The sequence below is a fragment of the Myotis daubentonii genome, chromosome 12 (genome assembly GCF_963259705.1).
Source record: "Myotis daubentonii chromosome 12, mMyoDau2.1, whole genome shotgun sequence".
NCBI classification, from domain to species: Eukaryota; Metazoa; Chordata; class Mammalia; order Chiroptera; family Vespertilionidae; genus Myotis; species Myotis daubentonii.
The window spans coordinates 62015830-62038444 of record NC_081851.1 but is presented as its reverse complement, the minus strand read 5'-3'; the positions used below and the strand labels follow the sequence as shown (position 1 = coordinate 62038444).

The window sequence follows — 22615 nt, the reverse complement described above, 5'->3', positions numbered from 1 at the left end:
GTAGGCCTTTATGTCTACCCTGTACAGTGTGCGTACAACAATTTCTCTGCATATTTAAAATTATTTGTTTGTACATTCAAGCTTTTTGTGATCTTTAACCATGTTCTCTACTTTTTAAAAATAGGACTTTATTAACTTGAGAGGATGAGGAGGGAGGGGGAGAGAGAAAAACGTTCATGTGAGAGAAACATCAATCCGCTACCTCCTGCACCCACCAACGACTGAACCAGCAACCTGGGAAGGTGTCCTGAATGGGAATCTAACCAGTTACCTTTGAGTGCATGGGACAACACTCAACCAGCTGAGCCATACTGGCCAGGGCAATGCTTTCTACTTTTAACCCTTTGCACTCCAATTTTATTTTTGGAATTCAAACAGTCTGGTCCAAATTGGAAGTCCTTCCTCTCTTGGTTGCAGTATTTCCCTGGTGGAAATTGCCAATTAGCTCAATCACCAACTCGACGTTGGACCTGCTACTAGCGCCTGGTCTGTCGAGTCAGCCTCGACGTTGGAGTGCAAAAGGTTAAAACCCTTCTCAAATAAGGATGTACAATACTCTACAAATACTCGAGTTAATAAATAAGGTTGACAGACTAAATCTGAAAGAAAACTTCATTTCAAACTAAATTCAATGCATAATGATACTCACATTTTCACGTTCTTCCAACCTTTTCTGAGACCACTCTATAACAAAAGAAAACAAAAAGTTGTTTCAAATGATTAAATCAATTCTAATGCTTTTATCCTTTATTTAAAAAAATTTTCACCTGAGGATATGTTTTTTTGTTTGGTTGGTTTGTGTTCTAAAGAGAGAGAAAGGAAGAGAAAGAAAGAGAGAGAGAGAGAGAGAGAGAGAGAGAGACATCAGTGTGAGAGAGAAACATTGATTGGTTGTGCTCCAACTGGAGGTCAAACCCACAACCTAGGTATGTGCCCTGACCAGGAATCAACCCTCCACCTTTTGGTGTATGGGATGACACTACAACCAACTGAGCCACCTGGCCAGGGCTCTAGTGCTTTTTCTTGCTTTACCTCCTCCTGTACTTCTAGCAGGTTCTGTAACCACAGTTCTTTGTCCATAAGCTCATCAATCTTTGTACTCTTATCAAACCCTGCTACCCAGTTTACTTGCTTATATCAATGTTCTCATCTATTATAGCAACCAGACAGACATGGCCGTTGTAGGGCACGTTCTGAAGAAGCACTGATTCTCCAGGTACAGAAGATGGCTTCCCTGCTGATCCTCTGGCCGGCAGAGCTCAGCAAGAAGCCGTGCATCCCATCAGTCACAGCGCTAATCACGACACAGATGGAGCCCAGGGATCTAGTTTAAAGCAGTTCCCCAAGGGTTTCTGATCTGATCACCAGTTAAAAAGTGCAATGCTGCCAAACCGGTTTGGTTCAGTAGATAGAGCATTGGCCTGTGGACTGAAAGGTCCCAGGTTGGATTCCAGTCAAGGGCATGTACCTTGGTTGCAGGCACATCCCCAGCAGGAGTGTGCAGGAGGCAGCTGGTCGATGTTTCTCTCTCATTGATGTTTCTAACTCTCTATCCCTCTCCCTTCCTCTCTCTGTAAAAAATCAATAAAAATATATTTTAAAAAAAAGTGCAATGCTGATATTTCATTTTTAGTACAAATTAATTTCTATATTTAGCAAAAGGGGGAATCTTCAATACCTCTCTCAAAAATTAATGTCATAGTTATTTTCATTCATATCCACTATTACTCTGGTAGATTTTGTGGATTTCTTTTTCAACTTAAATATAGTGGTACAGAGTGGGGAGCATCAGATTTTCTTGTGCTCATATCTCCCACCAGCCTCAGTATTGCATGGTGACTTCACTACAGAGTAATTTAGCCATTCTGTTCATGAGCAATATTTTTTTCTAATTTCTTCCTATTACATCCAAAGTTGCACATAATATTCTTACACCTGTTTCTCTGTGCACACATGCATGTGTTTCTCTAGGAAATATCCCCAGGAAGGGAACTCCTTGGCATTATAGCATGTACACCCTCAACTTTACTACATGTTGGCAAATTGTTCTCCAAAATGGTTGTACTCATTTTTACTTGCACCAGCAGCATATAATAGTTACTAGAGGCCCAGTGCACAACATTCATGCACTGGAAGGAGTCCCTCAGCCCAGCCTGTGCCTCCTCGGAGTCCGGGAGCCCTTGGGGGATATATGACAGCCGGCTTAGGCCCGCTCCTCGGCTGCGCTCGCCAGCTGAGCCCGGCTTCTGACTGAGGAGCGCTCCCCCTGTGGGAGCTCACTGACCACCAGGGTGCAGCTCCTGCATTGAGCATCTGCCCCCTGGTGGTCAGTGAGAGTCATAGCGACTGGTTGTTCTGCCAGTCAGTCGATTTGCATATCAGGGTTTTAGTATATAGGATAAAGGAACATAGCTGTGTCAATACTTACTATTGCCAGACTCAAATTTTACCAACCTGATGAGTTTAAAATAGCATCTAACTGTTCTTTTGAATTGTATATCATTTCATATGTTATTTGACCATCTGGGTATCTCTTCTCTGAATTTTCTGTGCAGATTGTTTGCATATTTTTCTACTGAGTTGTCTTTTTCTTATTGATTTGTAGTTCCTTATAAATAGAATAACTTTTGTAACACTAATCATTACCACAAAATTTATCTTATTTGTTTCGTTTTTATTTAAGTTTAGTTCTGATTTTTTAAAAACGGAAGCAGAGCTATATGAATGAGTCTTTTAATTACTGCTCAGTTGGTATAAAATGAAAGCAAGATCACAGGAATATTTGAAAATATGAAGGCCAGTAGGGAGAGAAAGATGGGTGTGACAAGTGGGAGAATTCTACATGTGAGGGATGTGGGTTCATAAAGAAAGAAGAGAGTCAAAAGCCCCAAAATAATTAGGTAGTGAGAGCAAAGGAGATAAAAATAGAAAAATTAGGTTGAAGGTCATTTTTAAATGAGGAAGCACAAAGGGGATTCAGACTAACTAGGAAGTTTGGAGACGAATACTGTACCACAGAAGATGTAAGAGCATTGGGAACTCTGTCACTGTCATCATTTCCCTCTGATCCATTTCCTGAAAAGCCACTTTCTGAGGAGGATTCAGAACTGCTAGAAGAAAAGGGAGGAACTATTAGTTTATGAATTCTCTCTATTTTTGTTGGTAACTTATTTCCCTAAATTCTTTTTAAACAATAAACATTTTTCATAAAAATGTGCTCTTTCAGGCAGCAACTTGAATTTCTTAAATATCACAGCTGTCTGTACACACTTACGGTGTCATCGAGAAGCTGCTCCCACAGTCACTGGACCCAGCCAGGGGAGCGTCAGAGGATCCCGAATCACCTTTCTGGAAGAAAGAGAGCCCTTCAGGGGGTGTAACTACAACTAAGTGCTTCTCCACAGTGGCTCGGTCTCCGTGTGCTAACTGCCACATCCATTTCTCCACATTTACCAAATTCACAGCCACACACAATTAGGAGATTAATACATGGGACACCGGTGGGACACAGAATTGAGGAATATTTTTGCTATGTGATTGGTTGTCTTGACATCATGCAAGCACAGTCAAATCTCAAAGCAATTTCAGAGAAAACTACAAAGTACAAGAAATACATCCGAAAGCAGTACGTACCGTTGAGCTTTTTTCTAATTGTATCTGTTCATACGCAAGTTTAGCAGCCAAATGTTTTGCCTTCTGTTTAGTAGAACCTATAGCACCAGGATATTCTTTCTGTCCAATTTTGCACTTACAAAAAAAACTAGGAAAAATGATGGACATTATTTACCAAAATACCAAAAAATAGTAAATCTAACTTATGATTAAACAACACACACACATCAATAAAGGCCTTAAAGCACACTAAGGTAGCTTTGTATTTCATGTCTTTGTGTAATTTAAATCTTCAATGAGCGGACCAATTTGTCAGAATGACCAGGATTGCCTGACGTCTCAGGTTGCATTTTCCAGGCAACTTCTAACTTTTTGTTGCTTCCTTTAAAGATCTGGCATAAAGGCACTAAGTGGTGATTTTTAAAAATTCTCTAAAGGTCAAAACATATGAAGGCAGAAGTGGGAAAGAGATGATCGGCAAATTTTTCAGAGATGTTTAAATAGGGAAGAAAAAGCCAGTAAAGGAAATGGGGGACTTCTACAGGAGAAACAATGAAGGTACACTGTTTTGTAGGGAATGAGCAAAGCAAGGATTCTGCTCTAACCTCAGCATTTCCTGCCCCCACTATCTGCACAAAATCCTAAGAAACATCCCCATAGTGCAAAACCCCTGGGGCTGAAGTCCACTCCTCCTCGTATGAATGTAAGGACAATTGTGGTTAGGCCAGGATACTTGGACAATTATATAATAACCAGAGGCCCAGTGCACAAAAATTTGTGCACTCAGGAGGGTCCCTCAGCCCGGCCTGTGCCCTCTCACAGTCTGGGACCCCTTAGGGGATGACCACCTGCTGGATTAGGCCAACTCCCAGGGGAATTGGGCCTAAGCTGGCAGTCAGACATCCCTCTGGCAGCCCGGGAGCCCTCGAGGGATGTCCACTTGCCAGCGGGGAGCAGGCCTAAGCTGCAATCGGACATCCTTAGCGCTACTGAGGAGGCGGGAGAGGCTCCCACCACCACCGTACTGGCAGCCTTCAGCCTGGCTTGTGGCTGAGCAGAGCTCCCCCTGTGGGAGCACACTGACCACCAGGTGGCAGCTCCTGCATTTAGCATCTGTCCTCTGGTGGTCACTGTGTGTCATAGTGACCAGTTAGTCCCAGTTGTTCTGCTGTTAGGATCAATTTGCATATTACCCTTTTATTATATAGGATAGAGGCCTGGTGCACGGGTGGGGGCTGGTTGGTTTGCCCGGAAGGGTGTCCCGGATCAGAGTGGGGGTCCCGCTGGGGTGCCTGGCCAGTCTGGGTGAGGGGCTGAGGGCTGTTTTCAGGCTGGCCAAGCCCGCCGGTGACGAAAGTTCTCAGCCTCTCCTTTTTTCATTTTTTTTTTATTCTGGGATTTATTTACCTTCTAAAATTGAAACTTTGTAGCCTTGAGAGGAGCTCAGAGCCGGCCAGGGCGGGTGGGAGGGAAGCTTGGCTTCCTCCATCGCCAGGGGCAACCAAGCCTCCTGCTTGCTCCAGCTCTGTGGCCACGGCCGGCTAAAGCAGGTATCTGGGATTTACTTAGCTTCTATAATTGAAACTTTGTTTCTTTCAGTGGAGCTCAGAGCCGGCTGCGGCAGGTGGGAAGCTTGGCTTCCTTCATCATTGGGGTAACCAAGCCTCCTGTTTGCTCCAGCTCCGTGGCTGCCGGCCGCCATCTTGGTTGGGTTAATTTGCATATAGTCGTTCTGATTGGCTGGTGGGGCGTGGCTTAAGGCCTAGCAAGGGTACGGTCAATTTGCATGTTTGTCTTTTATTAGTGTAGATTATTACTTGTTAAAATATATTTTTATTGATTTCAGAGAGGGAAGAGAGGGAGAGAGAGATAGACACACCAATGATGAGAGAGAATCATTGATCGGCTGCCTCCTGCATGCCCCATATCGGGGATCAAGCCCACAACTGGGCATGTGCCCTGACCGAGAATCCAACTGTGGCCTCCTGGTTCATACATCGATGCTCAACGACTGAGCCATGCTGGACGGGCATAAGAATTATTTTTAAGTTGGCAAAGCAATGCACATGGTAAGTATCATGGAGTTACTACAGATTACCACAAAATTATTCCAATATTATTTACTAGAGAGAAATACAGCTAACCAGTGTGAGACTTCTCCTCTAGGTCCTAAAGGGAGAATGAATTAGGGGGTTAAGCTAAGTGACTTCATCGCTTCTATAGTTCCTATTTTTCCCAGGAACCTCCTAAGAAGACTTCTGTCTTTTAGGAATCTAATGTTAGAGTACCTAATTCATAGCAAACAAACAGGTAAGCTAAGGAAAAGTAAAATAATTTATGAGCCTGACCCACAGAATTCACTTTTGACTATTTCATACCATCACATTTTTCTCTTCTTCGTCTGGCCTAAAAGCCATGGGAGTAAAAAGACAAACATGAATAGCTCCATCAATTCAGAGAATAGTATCTTAAAGTGATTGTTTGGGCTATTTGCATTTAGATTTTTTCTCTTATTTAATTGACTGGTTGTAGCTGAGAAACAATCTCCCTCATGCTCATTGGTTTGTTTTTCTCAGTTCCAGTCCATTCTTATATTTATATATATATAAGCTCATATATATATATATATATATAATTTTTTTTTTTTAATTGATTTCAGAGAGGAAGGGAGAGGGGGAGAGAAAGAAAGATAGAAACATCAATGACGAGAGAACCATAGATTGGCTGCCTCCTGTACGCCCCCTACTGGGGATCGAGCCTGCAACCCAGCTGCGTGCTCTTGAGTACCCTTGATTGGAATCAAACCTGGCACTCTTCAGTCCACAGCCTGACGCTCTATCCACTGAGCCAACCAGCTATGGCCCATACCATTCTTTATCCTCACTTAAGTCTTAGCTCACCGGTGACATTTTCAGTAACTGAAACTCTTAATCTGTCCCCGTCATCATATTCCTCAAATCCTGGTCTCCTCATAGTCTAGGACGAAATACAATTCCTCCTAATACATGGTATCTATGTTCAGAGGGACACCATTTAAACAAATATGAAAGATGAGCACTTGGACAGACAGCTCTCTCATCATGTGGCAGGGCCGTCCTCATGCAGCCACTCACTCCCACTTATGACCTCAGGGCTGGAAAGATCTCTGCATCCTGCAAGCAGGACACTCCTAGGTGTCCTGCAGATTAAACCATCCAGAGAGGCCTCAGAAATAAAGGATTGCCCAGATTTGATCAGTTATGCTAGATAGGTTCCAAGCTTTCCGCATTGAATTACTTTAACATTTTAATTACAAAGCTGTCCAATTGTTCATAAGTCCTGTAAAACCTTCCATGCAAAATGTACAAAAAGGACAAACATTTCTAAAAAATTAGACATGGAAATAAGCTCATTCTATTCCTTAGGTACAATGAAATGGAAGGAAAAACCCGACTTCATCTCACCTTCCGGTTCCACTGGGGCTCAATTCACTTCTTTGTTCATAATTTACAGAGAGTCTTTCCTTTTGGGCAATCCTATCAAGACGACCTATGAAATTCTCACTGGACAAATCATCGGAAGTATCTGTTGTCGGCAGGGTTAAAGGACTAGCTTCCTGCAAAGAATAAAAAATCTTGTTTAATGAGGATGACAACAAAGATTTAGCTCTGTATTTTCTTTTTCTTTTTTGCTGTTGTTAATTCTCTCCCAAGGGCATTTTTTCCATTGCTTTTCAGAGTGAGTGTAAAGGAGGGAGTTGGGATGGGGAGAAAGAGAGAAAGAGAGGAGAAGAAAGAAAAACATCCTTATGAGAAGGGCACATCCACTGGGTTGCCTCCTGCACGTCTCCCCTGCCGGGAGCCGGTCCATCCTTGCTGTTTCAAGGGACCTGGCATATATGGCATACGGTTCTTAATATGTTTGCTCACCTTCTTGGCGCTGTGTTTTAACCAAAGTCACCTCTCCGAGAAAGGTTGAATCCCCAGGTAGGGATTTTCCCCTGAAGTTAGGGAGGGAATAAAACCCCTCAACTAAGTGCCAGGCGGGTAATTAATCCCTTTAACTACGAACAATCATGCTTAAACTACATAATCTTTTCTCCCTGGAATGGAAATAAGAAACGCCCTAACCTTTGTAATAGAGATTGATAGGATTGAATCAACTGGTATAAATACAGTTGTAACAAGACAGAAACACTCAGAACTCAGAACAAGACAGAAAGGGACAGAGCTTAGGACAGAATTCAGAAGACAGAAAGACACAGAACTTAGAACACAGGGCTTGGAAGACAGGACCAAGAGAGACAGAGCCTAGGCACAGAACCTACACAGAACGTTCTCTAGAGACAGAAGAACTTCGCTGGAGAGAGCATGCTGGAGGATCCTGGAGAGGTACTGGCCTCGGAGCCTAGAGACAGAGCCTAGCGGGAGAACATGGCAAGGGATCCTGGACTGAACCTGACTACAGAGATTGGCAGGAGAACCTGACTGGAACCTGGACACTGAACCTGACTGGAGAGCCTGGACAGAACCTGGCTGGAGAACCTAGCGAGGGAACATGGCTACAGAACCTCGCTGGAGATCCGAAGCAGAACCTCTCTGGAGATCGAGACCAGAACTTGGCTGGAGATCCTGGCTAGGCTGCTGATCAACTGAACGCTGTCTCCGTGTCATTCCTTCATCACCGACTCCATCTACGCCGTTGGGAACCCCTGGACCTGCTGGGGTTGGACCCCGGCACTCCCCGAACCCAAATCCCAGGTATGTGCCCTTGACCTGGAATCAAACCCTAGATGCTTTAGTGCTCGGCTGACACTCTAACCACTAATAGCCAGGACTCTTTATTTTATTTTTCTAATAAAATTACTAAATGTGCCATTTGATAAACAACTTAGATTTTATATACTCCCCTACTACTCTATTACTTTGAGTCAAAGCAGAAACATATACCTTCCTCTACCAGGAAATTCCCACAAGAATTTTAACAATAGAAAAATAATCACCCCATTTTCCTTTCATAGTTTCACTAGAGGCCCAGTGCACAAAATTCATGAACTCAGGGTGGGCGGGGGGGAGGGGGGTCCCTCAGCCCCGCCTGTGCCCTCTCACAGTCCAGGAGCCCTTAGGCCCGGGCCTAGGCCGTCACTAGGACATCCTTAGCACTGACATGGAGGCTCCCCTATGAGAGCGCAATGACCACAAGGGGGCAGCTTCTGCATTGAGCGTCTGCCCCTAGTGATCAGTGCGCATCATAGCAACCAGTCATTCCACCTTCTATAATAAAAGGCTAATATGCAAATCAACTGAACGGCAGAATGACCAAAACGCCTACGGGCCCCTCACCCTGGCCAGCCCTGCCCATGGCCCCTCGCCCCAGCTGCCCACTGCTAATGGCCCCCATCAGGGTGGGCTGGCTGGACCTCACCAGTGCACAAATCCGTCCACTGAGCCTCTAGTATAGGATAAGGAAAAACAAGAGTCAATTTTCTGTTTTTCCATGCAAAATACTATAACACTTTCTAGCTTACTGTACCCTCAAAAAGCAAAATAACAAATATTGAACTAAAGTTATATCCTTGATGATAACTTAATGGAAAAGGTGAATATAACAGCATCAATCCTTCCATTGCTATCTGCTTCTTCTTTTACTCCTAATCTAACAAAATTGTGTCTAAAGTTTTGCTACTTTATTAATCTTATTTAAACAACTGACTTTGGGTTTTATTGATCTTCTTTGTTTTCTTTTAGATTACTTTCTGCCCTTTGTTTTTTCTTTCTTCTGCTTTTTTGGGGGAAAATAAAATAGTTAAATTTTTGTTCTTTTTCTAACTTCTTGACTTGGTTTTCTAGCTCATTAACAACTTAGGAGTGTGATTTTGCCAAATTTATTTTTTCAATTGAGGTTAGAAGGAAACATCTTCAAGTAAGATTTTGCAGGAAAGTATCTTGAAAGCTAAATTTTCCGAAAGTTTCAGTATCTGAGAATGACCATCTTTTGTGCCACCCATAAATGATTTCTTGTCTCATTTTAAAGCTGCTGCTCCCTTATATCCTGGTTTTTAATGTTGCTTTTTTTTCATTTTTACATTTTACATAATTTCTTTCTTCTGCCTAGATGCTTGAGGATTCTTTCTTCATTACTAGAACTCGGTACTTTCACAATGACTGAAGTTGTAATTATTCACTTGTTTTTCTTTAAGTATTTCAAGAGTTAATTTGGTTCTGTATTTTCCTATATCCATTATTTTAATCTTCACCCAGTTATTTCTCTCTTTCAGAAATATTTTCTAGCCCTAGCTGGTTTGGCTCAGTGGATAGAGTGTCAGACTGCAGACTGAAGGGTCCCAAGTTCGATTCCGGTCAAGGGCAACATGCCTGGAGTGCGGGCTTGGTCTCCAGTATGGGGCGCGCAGGAGGCAGCCAATCAATGATTCTCATCATTGATGCTTCTCTCTCTTTCTCCCCTTCGTCTAAAAATATATTTAAAAAAAAATTTTTTTGTACTGAAATCTTTCCAGGTAGCATTTTCTGTACTGGTCACTCTGTTCTCATTTTCAGGACTGCCAATTATACGTATGTTGGTTCTCCATTACCTGCCCTCCACATACATCCCTCTCCACACAATCCCCTTCATCCCTTTGTCCTTTTCCACGGATTCCCTCAATTAAGTGGAGGGACTTCCACCAGCACCTGTCAGCTCATTTCTCCCTGTTTCCTTTCCACATCTGTTCAACTTTAGAGGATGTCACTACTATTGGCACTCTAAACAGGTATTATCCAGCTTTGACCACTATTTCCTAGGTGTACCTTTCTTCCTTTTTAAAAAAAATATGTTTTTATTGATTTCAGATAGGAAGGGAGAGGGAGAGAGAGAGAAACATCAATGATGAGAGAGAATCATTGATTGGCTGCCTCCTGCACAACCCCTACTGGGGTCGAGCCCGCAATTGGGCATGTGCCCTTGACTGGAATCCATCCTGGGACCCTTCAGTCCGCAGGCCAATGCTCTATCCACTGAGCCAAACCAGCTGGTGCCTAGGTGTACCTTTCTTTCAGGTTCTGCAGAAATGGAGACAGGGAAAACACTGAACTGAACTTGTGAATGTAAGGGAACTTGCCAATGGATTTTTTTTTATGTCGGTATTTTCTCACAGAGAAAAATATAAACTATATTTTGAGTCCCTTTTCACTAGGGGAAAAAAGGCAATTACTCACCCGTTCTTCTTTAAGTATTTCAAGAGTTAATTTGGCTGCAGCATTTTTTGCTTCCTTCTTTGATTTGCCTTTAGCTTCTGGAAATTGTCTCCCATCTAATATAACTTGAATTGTAAACCTGATTACAAAGAAAATATTCACAAAACATTATGAAACTCACGCATTATTAAGACATAAGTATTCCAACCACCACTGCCTCTTATGTCTACCTTTGAAGGTTTTGACCTAAGTTCAATATTTAAGCAGTGACCTCCAAACAGCATAATAGCACATCATCTTGAAGCACGGGAAAGCTTATACCCTCTTCTTCTCTCCAGAGTCCTCCAAAGTTACAATTTCACACCAAGAGGACTCTCTCACAGAAGTCTGTGGCAACTTTGCTCTAAGTATTGACCTCAAAATTATGCCAGAGTTTCATTCCCCTAGTTTATATTTTATAGGTATATATCCTTTTTCTAAGTAGAATCTTACCTTAAGTCATGTGGCGGTCCTGTCTTAGACACTTCACGATAATTAACATCTATGTTGTTCTTCTGACAGTATTTATTAAGTTCTCCTATGTAGAAACCTACTGAAAGATCATCGGCCATTTTTTCTTCCAGTGACCTACAATACAAGTAATGTTTGAAAGAAGTGATACCCACAGAACATATTTAATCAGATTTTCCCAATCCTGTTTAGAAAACAAAATGGAGTAAGAATTTACTATATATGATTCATCTCAGTCATACATAAACCCAGAGAAAACTTTCTTTAAAAATCTTTTATTCTCTCTCAGGACTGCAAAATCAAGTGAAATTCTCCACAATTTTCTACTTTCAAAACTCAACTGGCCAATAAAAGGAAGGAGCCTGTCTCTTTAACTCTGCTCTTTGCTTCCATTGAGTGTCAAGCACAAATTTGTCTACCTGCTTGAGAAGGTAAAAAGGCTATACAAGTGCAATTAGAATTCTTAATGTTAGAAGAAAAAGGTTGAGGTGTTATATATATATTGTTATATATGTTTGCTGTTTTGTTGTTGTTTTAGAGTGTTTTACATATAAAGTGATGTTTATGGCCCAGCCGGTGTGGCTCAGTGGTTGAGCATCAAACTGTGAACCAGGAGGTCACTGGTCCGATTCCAGTCGGGTGTGTGCCTGGTTTGCAGGCTCAATCCCAGGGTGGGGCATGCAGGAGGCAGCCAATCAATGATTCTCTCTCATCATTGGTGTTGTCTCTGTCTCCCTCTCCTCCCTCTCTGAAATCAATAAAAATATATTTTTTAAAAAAAGTGATGTTTATTGAACAATAAAGGATTCAGCTGCATGGAAATAGATGCTCCTATGAAATCCCAAAAATTCTCCCTTTGAAATTTGCAGAAATCAATGTGAGGGCAATTTACCTAGATAAATTATGACCCCAGCTTATGGGCCACACTGAAGTAATTCAGTAGCAACGATTTAAATAATGAACAAAATCAAAAGGTTGTAGAACCTAAGTATAAGAGCCAAAACTATAAAATTCTTAGGGTAAATCTTCCTAACCTTGGATTTGTCAATGGAATCTTTGTGGTGATAAAAACAAAAACAAAAACAAAAACAAAAACAAACAAACAAACAAACAAACAAACAAAAAACCACAAGCAACAAAAGAAAACCAGGTAAATTAGGCTTCCTCAAAATTTAAAAAAAAAAAAAATTGTGTCCCAAAGGACACTCTGACAAAAATAAAGACAATCTACAGAATGGGATATTTATAAATTATATATGTGATACAGGTCTATTACTCAGAATATATAAAGAACTCATAACTTAACAAAATGACAACTCAATCAAAAAGTAAGCACAGGATTGGAACAGACATTTCTCTAAAGAAGATTTATAGATGCCAACAAGCACATAAAAAGATGCTCAACATCATTAGTCATTGGAGAAATGCAAATCAAAACACAACTGGGTTCCACTTCATACCCACCAGAATGGCAACACTAGTAATAATGATACAGAAAATACAAGTGTTGATGAGGATGTAGAGAAATCAGAACCTTCCTATGTTGCTGATGGGAGTGCAAAACCGTGCAGCTTCTATGGAAATGAATTCTATTTCCTCAAAAAGTTAAGCTTAGAACAAGCAATGTCACTCCTAGGCCTATACCCAAAGAACTGAAAAACAGGTTTTCAAATACTTACATAGGAATGTTCATAGTAGCACTGCTCATGATAGCCAAAAAGTGGAAACAAACCAAATGTCTATCAACTGATGAATTGTTAACAAAATGTGGCATATTCACACATGGAAACTTATTCAACCATAAAAAGAAATGAAGTGTAGAAACATGCTACAACATGGATAAATCTTGAAGACATGATAAATAAAAATACTTGACACAAAAGGCCACCTATTGTATGACTTCATTTATATGAAACATCCAGAATCGGCAGAGACAGGAAGCTGACCTTGTGGATCTCTCATTTCTTGTTGGAAAGCTCTTTTGATTTTTCTTCTTCAATGGCCAAGCTTTCTTCCTAACACTTATTGATCTTCTCGGGCTCTATAGGCTGGTCTACCCCAAGGCTTGGTCCAAAGACCCTATTCTCTTTACTCTCTGCTTTCTCCTCAAGGTGATTTCTTTCATGTCCATGATTTCCATGATAATCTGTTTGTCATTAACTCTAAAATTTACCTATCACCTATAAACCTCTCTCTGAGTTTCATCTCTCTCTAGCCAACATCTCCACTTGAATGAAAGAATTTTAAACGAAAAGATCCAAAACTGCACATACGATCTTCCCTTAAGCTGGTTTGGAATTTCCTGTCTCAAAAAATGACTCCACTATGTCTGGAAGCCATGAATCTGGGAGGCATTGCTGACATTTCTTTTCCCTACTTTCTTATCCATAACAAAGTCATGACTCACAAATCCTACTTCTCGATGATATCATAGCCACTGTTCTGGTTCAAGCCACCATCTTACTCCTGGACTGCTGCCAGGACCTCAGAACCAGTTCCTCTTAGCCACTGAAATTCCTTCTCTACCCTGCAAGCCACTGTGATTTTGTTTTTAACTTTTTTCCCCCATTGTGGTAAAATACACATAACATGAAATTTACCCTTTTAACCATGTTTAAGTGTGCCATTCTTGGGTATTAAGCACATTCCTGGTCAGGGCACATGCCCAGGGGACTTGCAGGAGGCAGTCGATCCATCTTTCTCTCTCACATTGATGTTTCTATCCCTCTTCCTCTCCTTTTCCCTTTCTCTCTCATAAATAAAAACATATAAAAAATTTATATACTTCACTTTAAACCTCCTCATCTTCCTCCTTTTCTTCACCAGCTGTTCTCTGAAATCCTGTCTTCATTCATTCAGTAAACACTTATCAAATGCCAAGCACTGTGCTAACACTGAGTGCACAGGATGAAGAAGAGAGAGCAAGTCCTCACCTGCATTCCACTGAAGGAAGAAAGAAAATGGCCACGTGCAGAAACAAATAACAGGAGTGGAGATCATGATGAGTAGATGGCTGGAAGTGCTGTAATGAAATTAACGAGGGCTACAGAATAGAGGGTGAATTGGTAGGTGGGGGAAGAAATGTGAGGGAGGTGGTTTTAGATACAGCAGTCAGGAAAGGCAATAGTCAAATCAAGTCTAAATGATGAGAAAGATACCAAGATATGGGGGAGGAAACCCTGAGCACGACCTAGCAGAGACTTTGGAGGGATAACAAAAAGGCCGAGAGGACTGCTGCACAGTGAACGAGGGATAAGGGTAAGGAATGAGGGAGAGGTGGGCAGGCGCCACAGCACACAGCCCTTGTAGGCCATGGTCAGGGCTGTGGATGTTGTTCCGATGGTAACAGGAAGCTACTGGAGGGTTCTAAGCAGAGGGGTGATGTGATTGGATTTGTGTTTTAAATGAGCACTTTGATGCTATGTAGAGAACAGAGTCTGGGGGGCTGGGTATGGAAAGGGGAGAGGAGCATGAGTAGAAGTCGGGAGACCCAGTAGAGGCTGCTGTGCTGGTATGGGTGAGCTATGGTGCCGGCTGGAAGCAGGGTGCTGGAAGTTCCTAGATCTGAGCCTTCGCATTACTGCTTAGTGCGGTGGAGTCAGGCTTCAGAGGCACCGAGATCTGGGCTAGACACCTCTGAACCTCTGCGTCATGGCCTGGAAACACAGGTTGCTCTGAAGAGTAATTCAGATGAAAAGCATCGGGCAGAGTCCCCCCCACCTGTGGTCCTCAATAGATGGTGCTTCTGGTCTGCAATTCCACCGCCCCCCCCCCCCCGCCGCAAAAAAAAAATGAAATGAAAACTGAGATTTATTTTGTTGGTATATTTGTAGCCCTTGGTCTAGACCTAAACTGACACGAGCTATTTAGTCTTTATCACACTTTGTTGCCTATTTATCATTTGGCTGCAGAAATATGCTGTATTATAAGTGCTAACCCCAAATCCTGCTGAGAGCATTACAAAATAGACAGGGTTTATGCGGCACCGCCTTTCTAAAACCTGCAATCTCTGAGTACCACAGACACCTGGCCCAAGGTTTCAGAATAAGAATATGCACATGTACCATTATTTTCAGGAACGCAAGTGTCATTTACTTTAGTCACAACCATGAGACCACACCTCAAGTTGGAGGGGGTCAGAGGTCTCAGAGCAGCAGTATGGAAGAGTCCTTATCAACTACTGAACCCGAAGTCCTTACAAATGCTTTAAATCCTCAGTACTTTTAACTCGAAGTAACTGCTCCTCATCAGAATGACAAGCCAGTTTGAATTTAAGTGAAATCTATGCACAAACTTATAGGGTGCTGAACTGACATGTTTGAAAAAGTACTTACAAGTTGTATAGGGAACTCATACAACTTAACAAAAGGAAGATAAACAATCCAATCAAAAAATGGGCAAAGGACCTAAATAGACACCTTTCAAAAGAAGACATTCAGAAAGCCACGAGACATATGAAAACATGCTCAAAGTCACTAATCATCCGAGAGATGCAAATCAAAACAACAATGAAGTACCATCTCACGCCTGTCAGACTGGCTATCATCAACAAATCAACAAACGACAAGTGCTGGAGAGGATGTGGAGAAAAAGGAACCCTTGTGCACTGCTGGTGGGAATGCAGACTGGTGCAGCCACTATGGAAGACAGTATGGAGTTTCCTCAAAAAACTACAAATGGAACTCCCATTTGACCCTGTGATCCCACTTCTAGGAATATATCCCAGGAAACCAGAAACACCAATCAGAAAGGATATATGCACCCCTATGTTCATAGCAGCACAATTCACCATAGCTAAGATCTGGAAACAGCCTAAGTGCCCATCAGTAGATGAATGGATTAGAAAACTGTGGTACATCTACACGATGGAATACTATGCTGCTGTAAAAAAGAAGGAACTCCTACCATTTGCAACGGCATGGATGGAACTGGAGAGCATTATGCTAAGTGAAATAAGCCAGTCAATGAAGCAAAATACCACATGATCTCACTCATTCATGGATAATAGAGAACATTATAAACTTTTGAACAGTAATAGATACAGAGGCAGAGCTGCCTCGAACAGATTGTCAAAATGCAGCGGGAAGGCCGGGGAAAGTTGGGGGACAGGAGGGAGGGGTATAGGAGATCAACCAAAGGACTTGTATGCATGCATATAAGCATAACCAATGGACATGGGACGCTGGGGGGTGGGGGAGGCCAGGGGATAGTCAAGGGCAGGGAAAAAAAACAACAACAAAAAAAGACACATATGTAATACCCTTTGTAATACTTTAAGCAATAAAAAAAAAAATCCTCAGTACTTTTAACTCGAAGTAACTGCTCCTCATCAGAATGACAAGTCAGTTTGAATTTAAGTGAAATCTATGCACAAACTTATAGGGTGCTGAACTGACATGTTTGAAAAAGTACTTACAAGTTTGGGGAGGGGTAGCCCTAGCAGGTTTCTTTTTAACTATTTTTAATGAATCTTGTTTTAATACTCTGTGACCATTTTCCTAAGAGATCACTAACAAGTGTTACATGCCCATCTTCCTCATACCAGAAGTAGCTTTGGCTGTGCCTGGTCATAGGGCAGATGGTGAGCGCCTGTGGGCCAGCCCCCTCCAAGGCCTGCACAATGGTTGCGAGCCACACGCACCCAAGGAGTATGTGTGAATTAAATGAACGCACTACAGGCCGGGTGTTAGGGATCTCCAGGTTCACATAAGCAAACTGGAGAAAGTAGCACAGTCTGCTCAAGATTTCAAGTTTCTCAGTGACAGAGAGTGTGTACCTTTTAGCTTCTATCTGGCAGGGCATTTTTAGTACTAAAGGAATCACAGGCAATAGAAAACCTCATTATTGTGGGATTCAAAAGACAATCCTATCTAATAAAAGAGAAACATGGTAATTGGCATACAACTGCTACCCTTCCCATTGGCTAATCAGTGAGATATGCAAATTAACTGCCAGCCAAGATGGCGGCAGACAGCCAGGCAGCTTGAAACTAACATGAGGCTTGCTTGCTTCAGTGACAGAGGACTCCAACGTTCCCCACCTGCCTTGCCGGCCTCTGAGCCTGCAGTTTAAGAAACATTGTAACAAATATAGAAGCTAAACAAAACCCCAGAAACCAGCTTTCAGCGAGCTGGGATCTCAGAGCTGGAGTTATACATTGTTTCGATTATAGAACCTAAACAAACCAGATACCTTCTTTCAGCAGCAGAGGCCTCAGAGCTGGAGCCAGAGCTAAAGCTGGCCAAGAATTAAAAAAAAAGAAAAAAGAAAAAAAGGAGCAGTTGGGAGCTTCAGTCCCAGCCTGAAAACAGCCCTCAGCCCCTCACCCAGACTGGCCAGGCACCCCAATGGGGACCCCCACCCTGAAGGGTGTGTGACCAGCTGCAAACAGCATCATCCCCTCATCCAGGCTGTCCAGGCACCCCAGAGGGGACCCCCATCCTGATCCAGGACACCCTTCAGGGCAAACCAGCCGGCCCCACCCATGCACCAGGCCTCTATCCTATATAGTAAAAGGGTAATATGCCTCCCAGCACTGGGATCAGCGGAGCCACGAGGCCTCCAGGCACCAGGATCAGCGCGACAGGGGGCAGCGCCCAAACCCCCTGATCGGCCTGCGGCTCTGTGTGTGACAGGGGGCGGGGCCACAACCTCCCTATCGGCCCTGCTCTGTTCCTGACAGGGGAAGGCGCCCCAACCCCCTGATCAGCCCTGCTCTGTGCCTGATAGGGGGGAGCTCCCCAACCCCCTGATCGCCCTGCAGCTCTGTGTGTGATAGGGTGCGGCGCCCCAACACCCCCCACCCCACGGGCCCTGCTCTGTGTGTGATGGGGTAGAGCCATAACCTCCCCATCGGCCCTGCCCTGAGTGTGAGAGTGGCGGCGCCCCAACCCCCTGATCGGCCCTGCTCTGTGTGTGACAGGTTAGAGCCATAACCTCCCTATCGGCCCTGCCCTGAGTGTGACAGGGTGCGGCGCCCCAACCCCTTGATCGGCCCTACTCTGTGAGTGACGGAGGGGGGTGGGGGGAGCTCCTCAACCCCGGATGGGCCCTGCTCTGTGAGTGACAGGGGGTGGCGCCACAACCTCCCCATCGACCCTGCCTTGAGTGTGACAGGGGGTGGTGCCCCAACCCCCCAATCGGTCCTACCCTGAGCGCAACTGAGGGTGGCATCACAACCTCCCAATCCGCCCTGCTCTGTGCATGACAGGGGGCGGCGCCCCAACTCCCCAATCGGCCCTGCTCTAAGCCCGACCAGGGGCTACACCTAGGGATTAGGCCTGCTCTCTGCCACCCGGGAGCAGGCCTAAGCCAGCAGGTCGTTATCTCCCGAGGGGTCCCAGACTGCGAGAGGGCACAGGCCGGACTGAGGGACCCCCCCTTCTCCCTGAGTGCACAAATTTTTGTGCACTGGGCCTCTAGTTTATAAATAACTATTCATTAAACAACTATTTTATGAGCACCTGTTATGTAGTAAGTGCTGGGGTTATACCAGCGAACAAAACCCTGCTCTGGTGGACTCACTAGTGGAGGAACACAGACAAATCCACAAAAAAGTCACAGGGTGGTAAGGCCTATGTTGAAAACTGAAGCAGAGTAACAGCAGAGGGTGGGGTCCGTTTTACTCGCAGGTTGCTCAGGGAGGCTGCTCTGACACAGTAGCATTCAACAAATGGGGAAGGAGAGGCACTGGCCTGGGCTGGTATGCACGTGGGGGGGGGGGGGGGGCGCTTTCCAAAAGACACAGAAGTGCGAAGACCCAGAGGCAGGCAGGGTGCCCCGCTGTGTCCAGGAGCAGCAGTGTGGTCAGCTTGGAGGGGGCCAGGGCCCACATGCAGGGTTGAGAAGAGAGGGCAGAGGGCCTATACGGTGGGAGGTGGGGATGCAGTTGGGGGGTGGCTAAGGCCGGGCCATTGGGAACCAATTGTAACAGAGATTGTGGGCCAGGGATGACTGAACCACTGTATGGGTCCTGCAGCCCCCGTACTGCCCATCGCTCAGCTCAGTCAAGTCGTAAGACTTACCGGCTTCCACTAGATGCCCCCCCCACCCCCCGCGCCCCAACTCCCCGGCCTGGGCTGTGCCTCACTTGCTCTAATAAAAAGTTCACCAGCAGATAACGACTTCCCGTTCCCAGCACGCTGCAGGGGACCCGCACCCGGACTGCGGGCCTGGGTCAGGGCCCAGGGCCTCCGGGAAAGGCGGGGTCAGGGCTCCAGGGCCGCTCACCTGCCTCACCACCGGGCTAGGGACGCGGGCTGCGCGCGCCGGGGCACCTCCCGGGCTCCGAGCCCTTCGCCGCCTGGGCGCCCCCGCATCTGCCGCCCGCGCTCCGGGCCGCTCCTGGGCGCCCCCCGCATCTGCCTCTCCCCGCACCTGGGCGCCCCCCGCATCTGCCTCTTCCTGCTCCTGGGCGCCCCCCGCATCTGCCACCCGCGCTCCGAGCCCTTCGCCGCCTGGGCGCCCCCGCATCTGCCGCCCGCGCTCCGGGCCGCTCGCCGCTCCTGGGCACCCCCGCATCTGCCTCTCCCCGCACCTGAGAGCCCCTCGCACCTGCCGCCCCGCGCTCCGAGCCCTTCGCCGCTCCTGGGCGCCCCCCGCCCCGCGCCGACCGCCCCGCTCACCAGGCGCCGCCGCTGTCCGCGAAGCCCCGCCGGGTCTGGGCTGCTTCCTCTCAGTTTCGTTTTCCCCGCGGACTCCGCCTCCCGCCCGCCCGCCCGCTCCCGCACAGGTCATCTGCGGCTCCGGGACCGCGGGAAACGCGCCTGGAACGCGAGCCCGCGCGGAAGGCCCCCGGACCGGCCGGCGCTCTGCCGCCGCTTTTGCGCTGGGCGTGTCCAGGCCCCGGCGGCCCCACCCCGGCCCCTGGGCGAGTCCAGGACGCCGTGCAGGTCAGAATCCGCGGGCGGTGGGCAGCTCGCCGCGGCCTCCGGGCGCCCAGGCTTAGACCATTTCCTTCCCTCTTCCAGGGTGGGCTCGGGGTGGGGTGGAAGTTATCGGCTCCGTTTACAGGAGAAGAAACAGTGAATTGACTCGCCCAGAGTCTTGGGGCTGGTAAGCGGCCCAGGCTGCACTCAATGCCAGAACAGGCCCTACACCAAAGCACTCCTTCCCTTTCCAGTTACAGTGCCATTTACGAGGCCGGAAGGACGAGGCCTGGGGGCATCATCATCTTACGTTTGCACCGTCCATCGGTTCGTTCAACAGGTGCTTCATGCCAGCCTCTGTGCCCAGCACCAGCCAGTTCGCCAGTTAGGAGAGCCACCCGCTCCCCGCGGGACCTCATGGAGTGTATCACCAAAGCCCTTACCGCTAATCCTCACTTTATAAGAACTCCTACTCACCTAACGGACTGTGACACACTCCCAGAGTGATACTAAGGCCTGGCCATTGGGAACCAACTGTAACTGTCCACGGACACGTGGATTGAAGAATGCTGAGGACTTACCCCACAACAATAGGGCAAGGTAGGTGCCATTACTATCACCATTTAACAGACGAGAAAACTGAGGTTTGAGACAGAAGTTAGGTCACCACAGTTGGTAGGCAAGGGAGCTAGAATTAGAATCAGGAGTCTCCCATCGACATCTCAGCCAGGGGAAAGGAGAGAGGTGGTCCCAAGATGGACCTCAAGTGCACGTTAAAAATTGGGCCTTGGCTCCAGGAGGCCTTTTCCACTTCTCTTCTACATCCCCCCTTATGACAGGGGATCAGTGGCTATGAATTACATTTTCCCGGTAGCTCTGGGCACAGGGCTCAAACATACCGTGTTCCCTTGTGAGTGTTCACCACAGGCGCCCACTCCTGAGGAGGCTTTTGAGAAGCAGGTGGGCAAGAAGACTTCTGTAGAAGTCAGCCCGCTCCCCCCAAGTGCTCGTTCAGAACTAATGAAGAGGATGTGCAGCAGGAATGGATGATTCTGCCAGCACCATCCTTGTTGGACATTCTGAATACCTTGTTCACCATCATGGCATCTCTCACTAAGGAACCCATTCTACAGAGTAAGAAGTGAGGCAGTACACTGACTACCATAGGACTCAATGGTTTTATTATGAACCTCATTGCCCAAAAGCTGGCCTTATAGGACAGTGGGCTGGAGCAGTGAAGACTCAGGTACAGACCCAGGTAGGAGACAACACTCAGCAAGCTGCGTGTACTGTCCTTCAAGTGCAGTATATGCTCCAAACCAAGTTGCATGAAACCAGGAAACAGTAGAAGGGAAACTGAAAGTGTAGTCTCCCACAGGTAAGCCTTACCACACACTTTCGAAATCAGTGCTTCCTGCTCTTATGACATCATCGGCTCTGTTCCCACTGGAGGACATATCATTCCTCAAACAGGAACTTGAAACTGCATCTGGATATTGCAGGTACATGGTGCCATCAAGTCCTCAAGAAATTAAGGGAAGTCCTGACCGGTTTGGCTCAGTGGATAGGGCATCGGCCTGAGGACTGAAGAGTCCTGGGTTCTAATAGTTTGGGAGTTTTTTTTGGTGGAGTCTTTTGGGAAAATTTTTTTTAAAATACATATATATTTTTTTTATTTCAGAGAGGAAGGGAGAGGGAGAGAGAGAGAGAAACATCAATGATGAGAGAGAATCATTGACTGGCTGCCTCCAGCACGTCCCCCATTAGGGACCAAGCCCACAACCTGGACATGTGCCCTGACTGGGAATTGAACCTTGACTTCCTGATTCATAGGGCGACACTCAACCATTGAGTAAAGCCGGCCAGGCTTTTGGTGGAGTCTTTAGGGTTTTCTATACATAAGATCATGTTATCTGCAAACTTCTTCCTTTCTGATTTGGATGCCTTTGATTTCTATTTCTTGCCTAATTGCTCTTGCTAGGACTTCCAGAGCTATGTTGAGTAAAAGCATCAAGAGTAGGCACTCCTGTCCTTTTCCTGATGCTAGAGGAAAACCTTCCCTTTTATTAAGTATGATGTTAGCTGTGGGCTTGACATATATGTCTTTTATTATGTTGAGGTACATTCCTTTATACATACTCTTTGTTTAGAGATTTATCATGAATGTTGAATTTTGTCAAAGGCTCTTTTACATCTATTGAAATTATCATATGTTTCTTTTATCTTCACCTGAGGATATGTTTTTATTTATTTTAAAAGGAGAGAGAGAGAACGAGGGAGGCAGACATTGATCAGTTGCCTCCCATACATGCCCCGGCTGGGGATCAAACCCACAATCTTCTGGTGTACAGGACAACGCTCCAACCAATTGGGTCCCCAGCCAGGGCTCATATGGTTTTAATCCCTCATTTTGTTACCATGGTGTATCACACTTATTCATTTGCATATGTTGAG

At 45.5% G+C, this 22615-nt stretch overlaps 2 protein-coding genes across 9 annotated transcripts in view; one reads left to right on the top strand and one right to left on the bottom strand.

Moving 5' to 3' along the window:
• Window positions 1–20084, bottom strand: part of EIF2AK2 (eukaryotic translation initiation factor 2 alpha kinase 2) — a 78837-nt gene extending 58753 nt beyond the window's left edge. The window contains exons 1-8 of one of the 6 annotated variants that reach the window (XM_059660113.1): window positions 19919–20084; window positions 11277–11411; window positions 10806–10923; window positions 7056–7207; window positions 3634–3760; window positions 3275–3348; window positions 2987–3110; window positions 650–684 (exon numbers count right to left, since the gene is read on the bottom strand). In XM_059660113.1, the coding sequence (XP_059516096.1) occupies window positions 650–684; window positions 2987–3110; window positions 3275–3348; window positions 3634–3760; window positions 7056–7207; window positions 10806–10923; window positions 11277–11395 (749 nt within the window). In that variant the 5' untranslated portion in view covers window positions 11396–11411; window positions 19919–20084. The remainder of the gene's footprint in view (window positions 1–649; window positions 685–2986; window positions 3111–3274; window positions 3349–3633; window positions 3761–7055; window positions 7208–10805; window positions 10924–11276; window positions 11412–19918) is intronic. The other 5 variants (XM_059660115.1, XM_059660114.1, XM_059660116.1 and 2 more) reach the window with 5 other exon arrangements.
• Window positions 20085–20501: 417 nt separating this feature from the next.
• Window positions 20502–22615, top strand: part of CEBPZOS (CEBPZ opposite strand) — a 30875-nt gene continuing 28761 nt past the window's right edge. Inside the window, exons 1-2 of one of the 3 annotated variants that reach the window (XM_059660139.1) lie at window positions 20502–20761; window positions 21089–21663. In XM_059660139.1, the coding sequence (XP_059516122.1) occupies window positions 21584–21663 (80 nt within the window). In that variant the 5' untranslated portion in view covers window positions 20502–20761; window positions 21089–21583. The remainder of the gene's footprint in view (window positions 20762–21088; window positions 21664–22615) is intronic. The other 2 variants (XM_059660138.1, XM_059660142.1) reach the window with 2 other exon arrangements.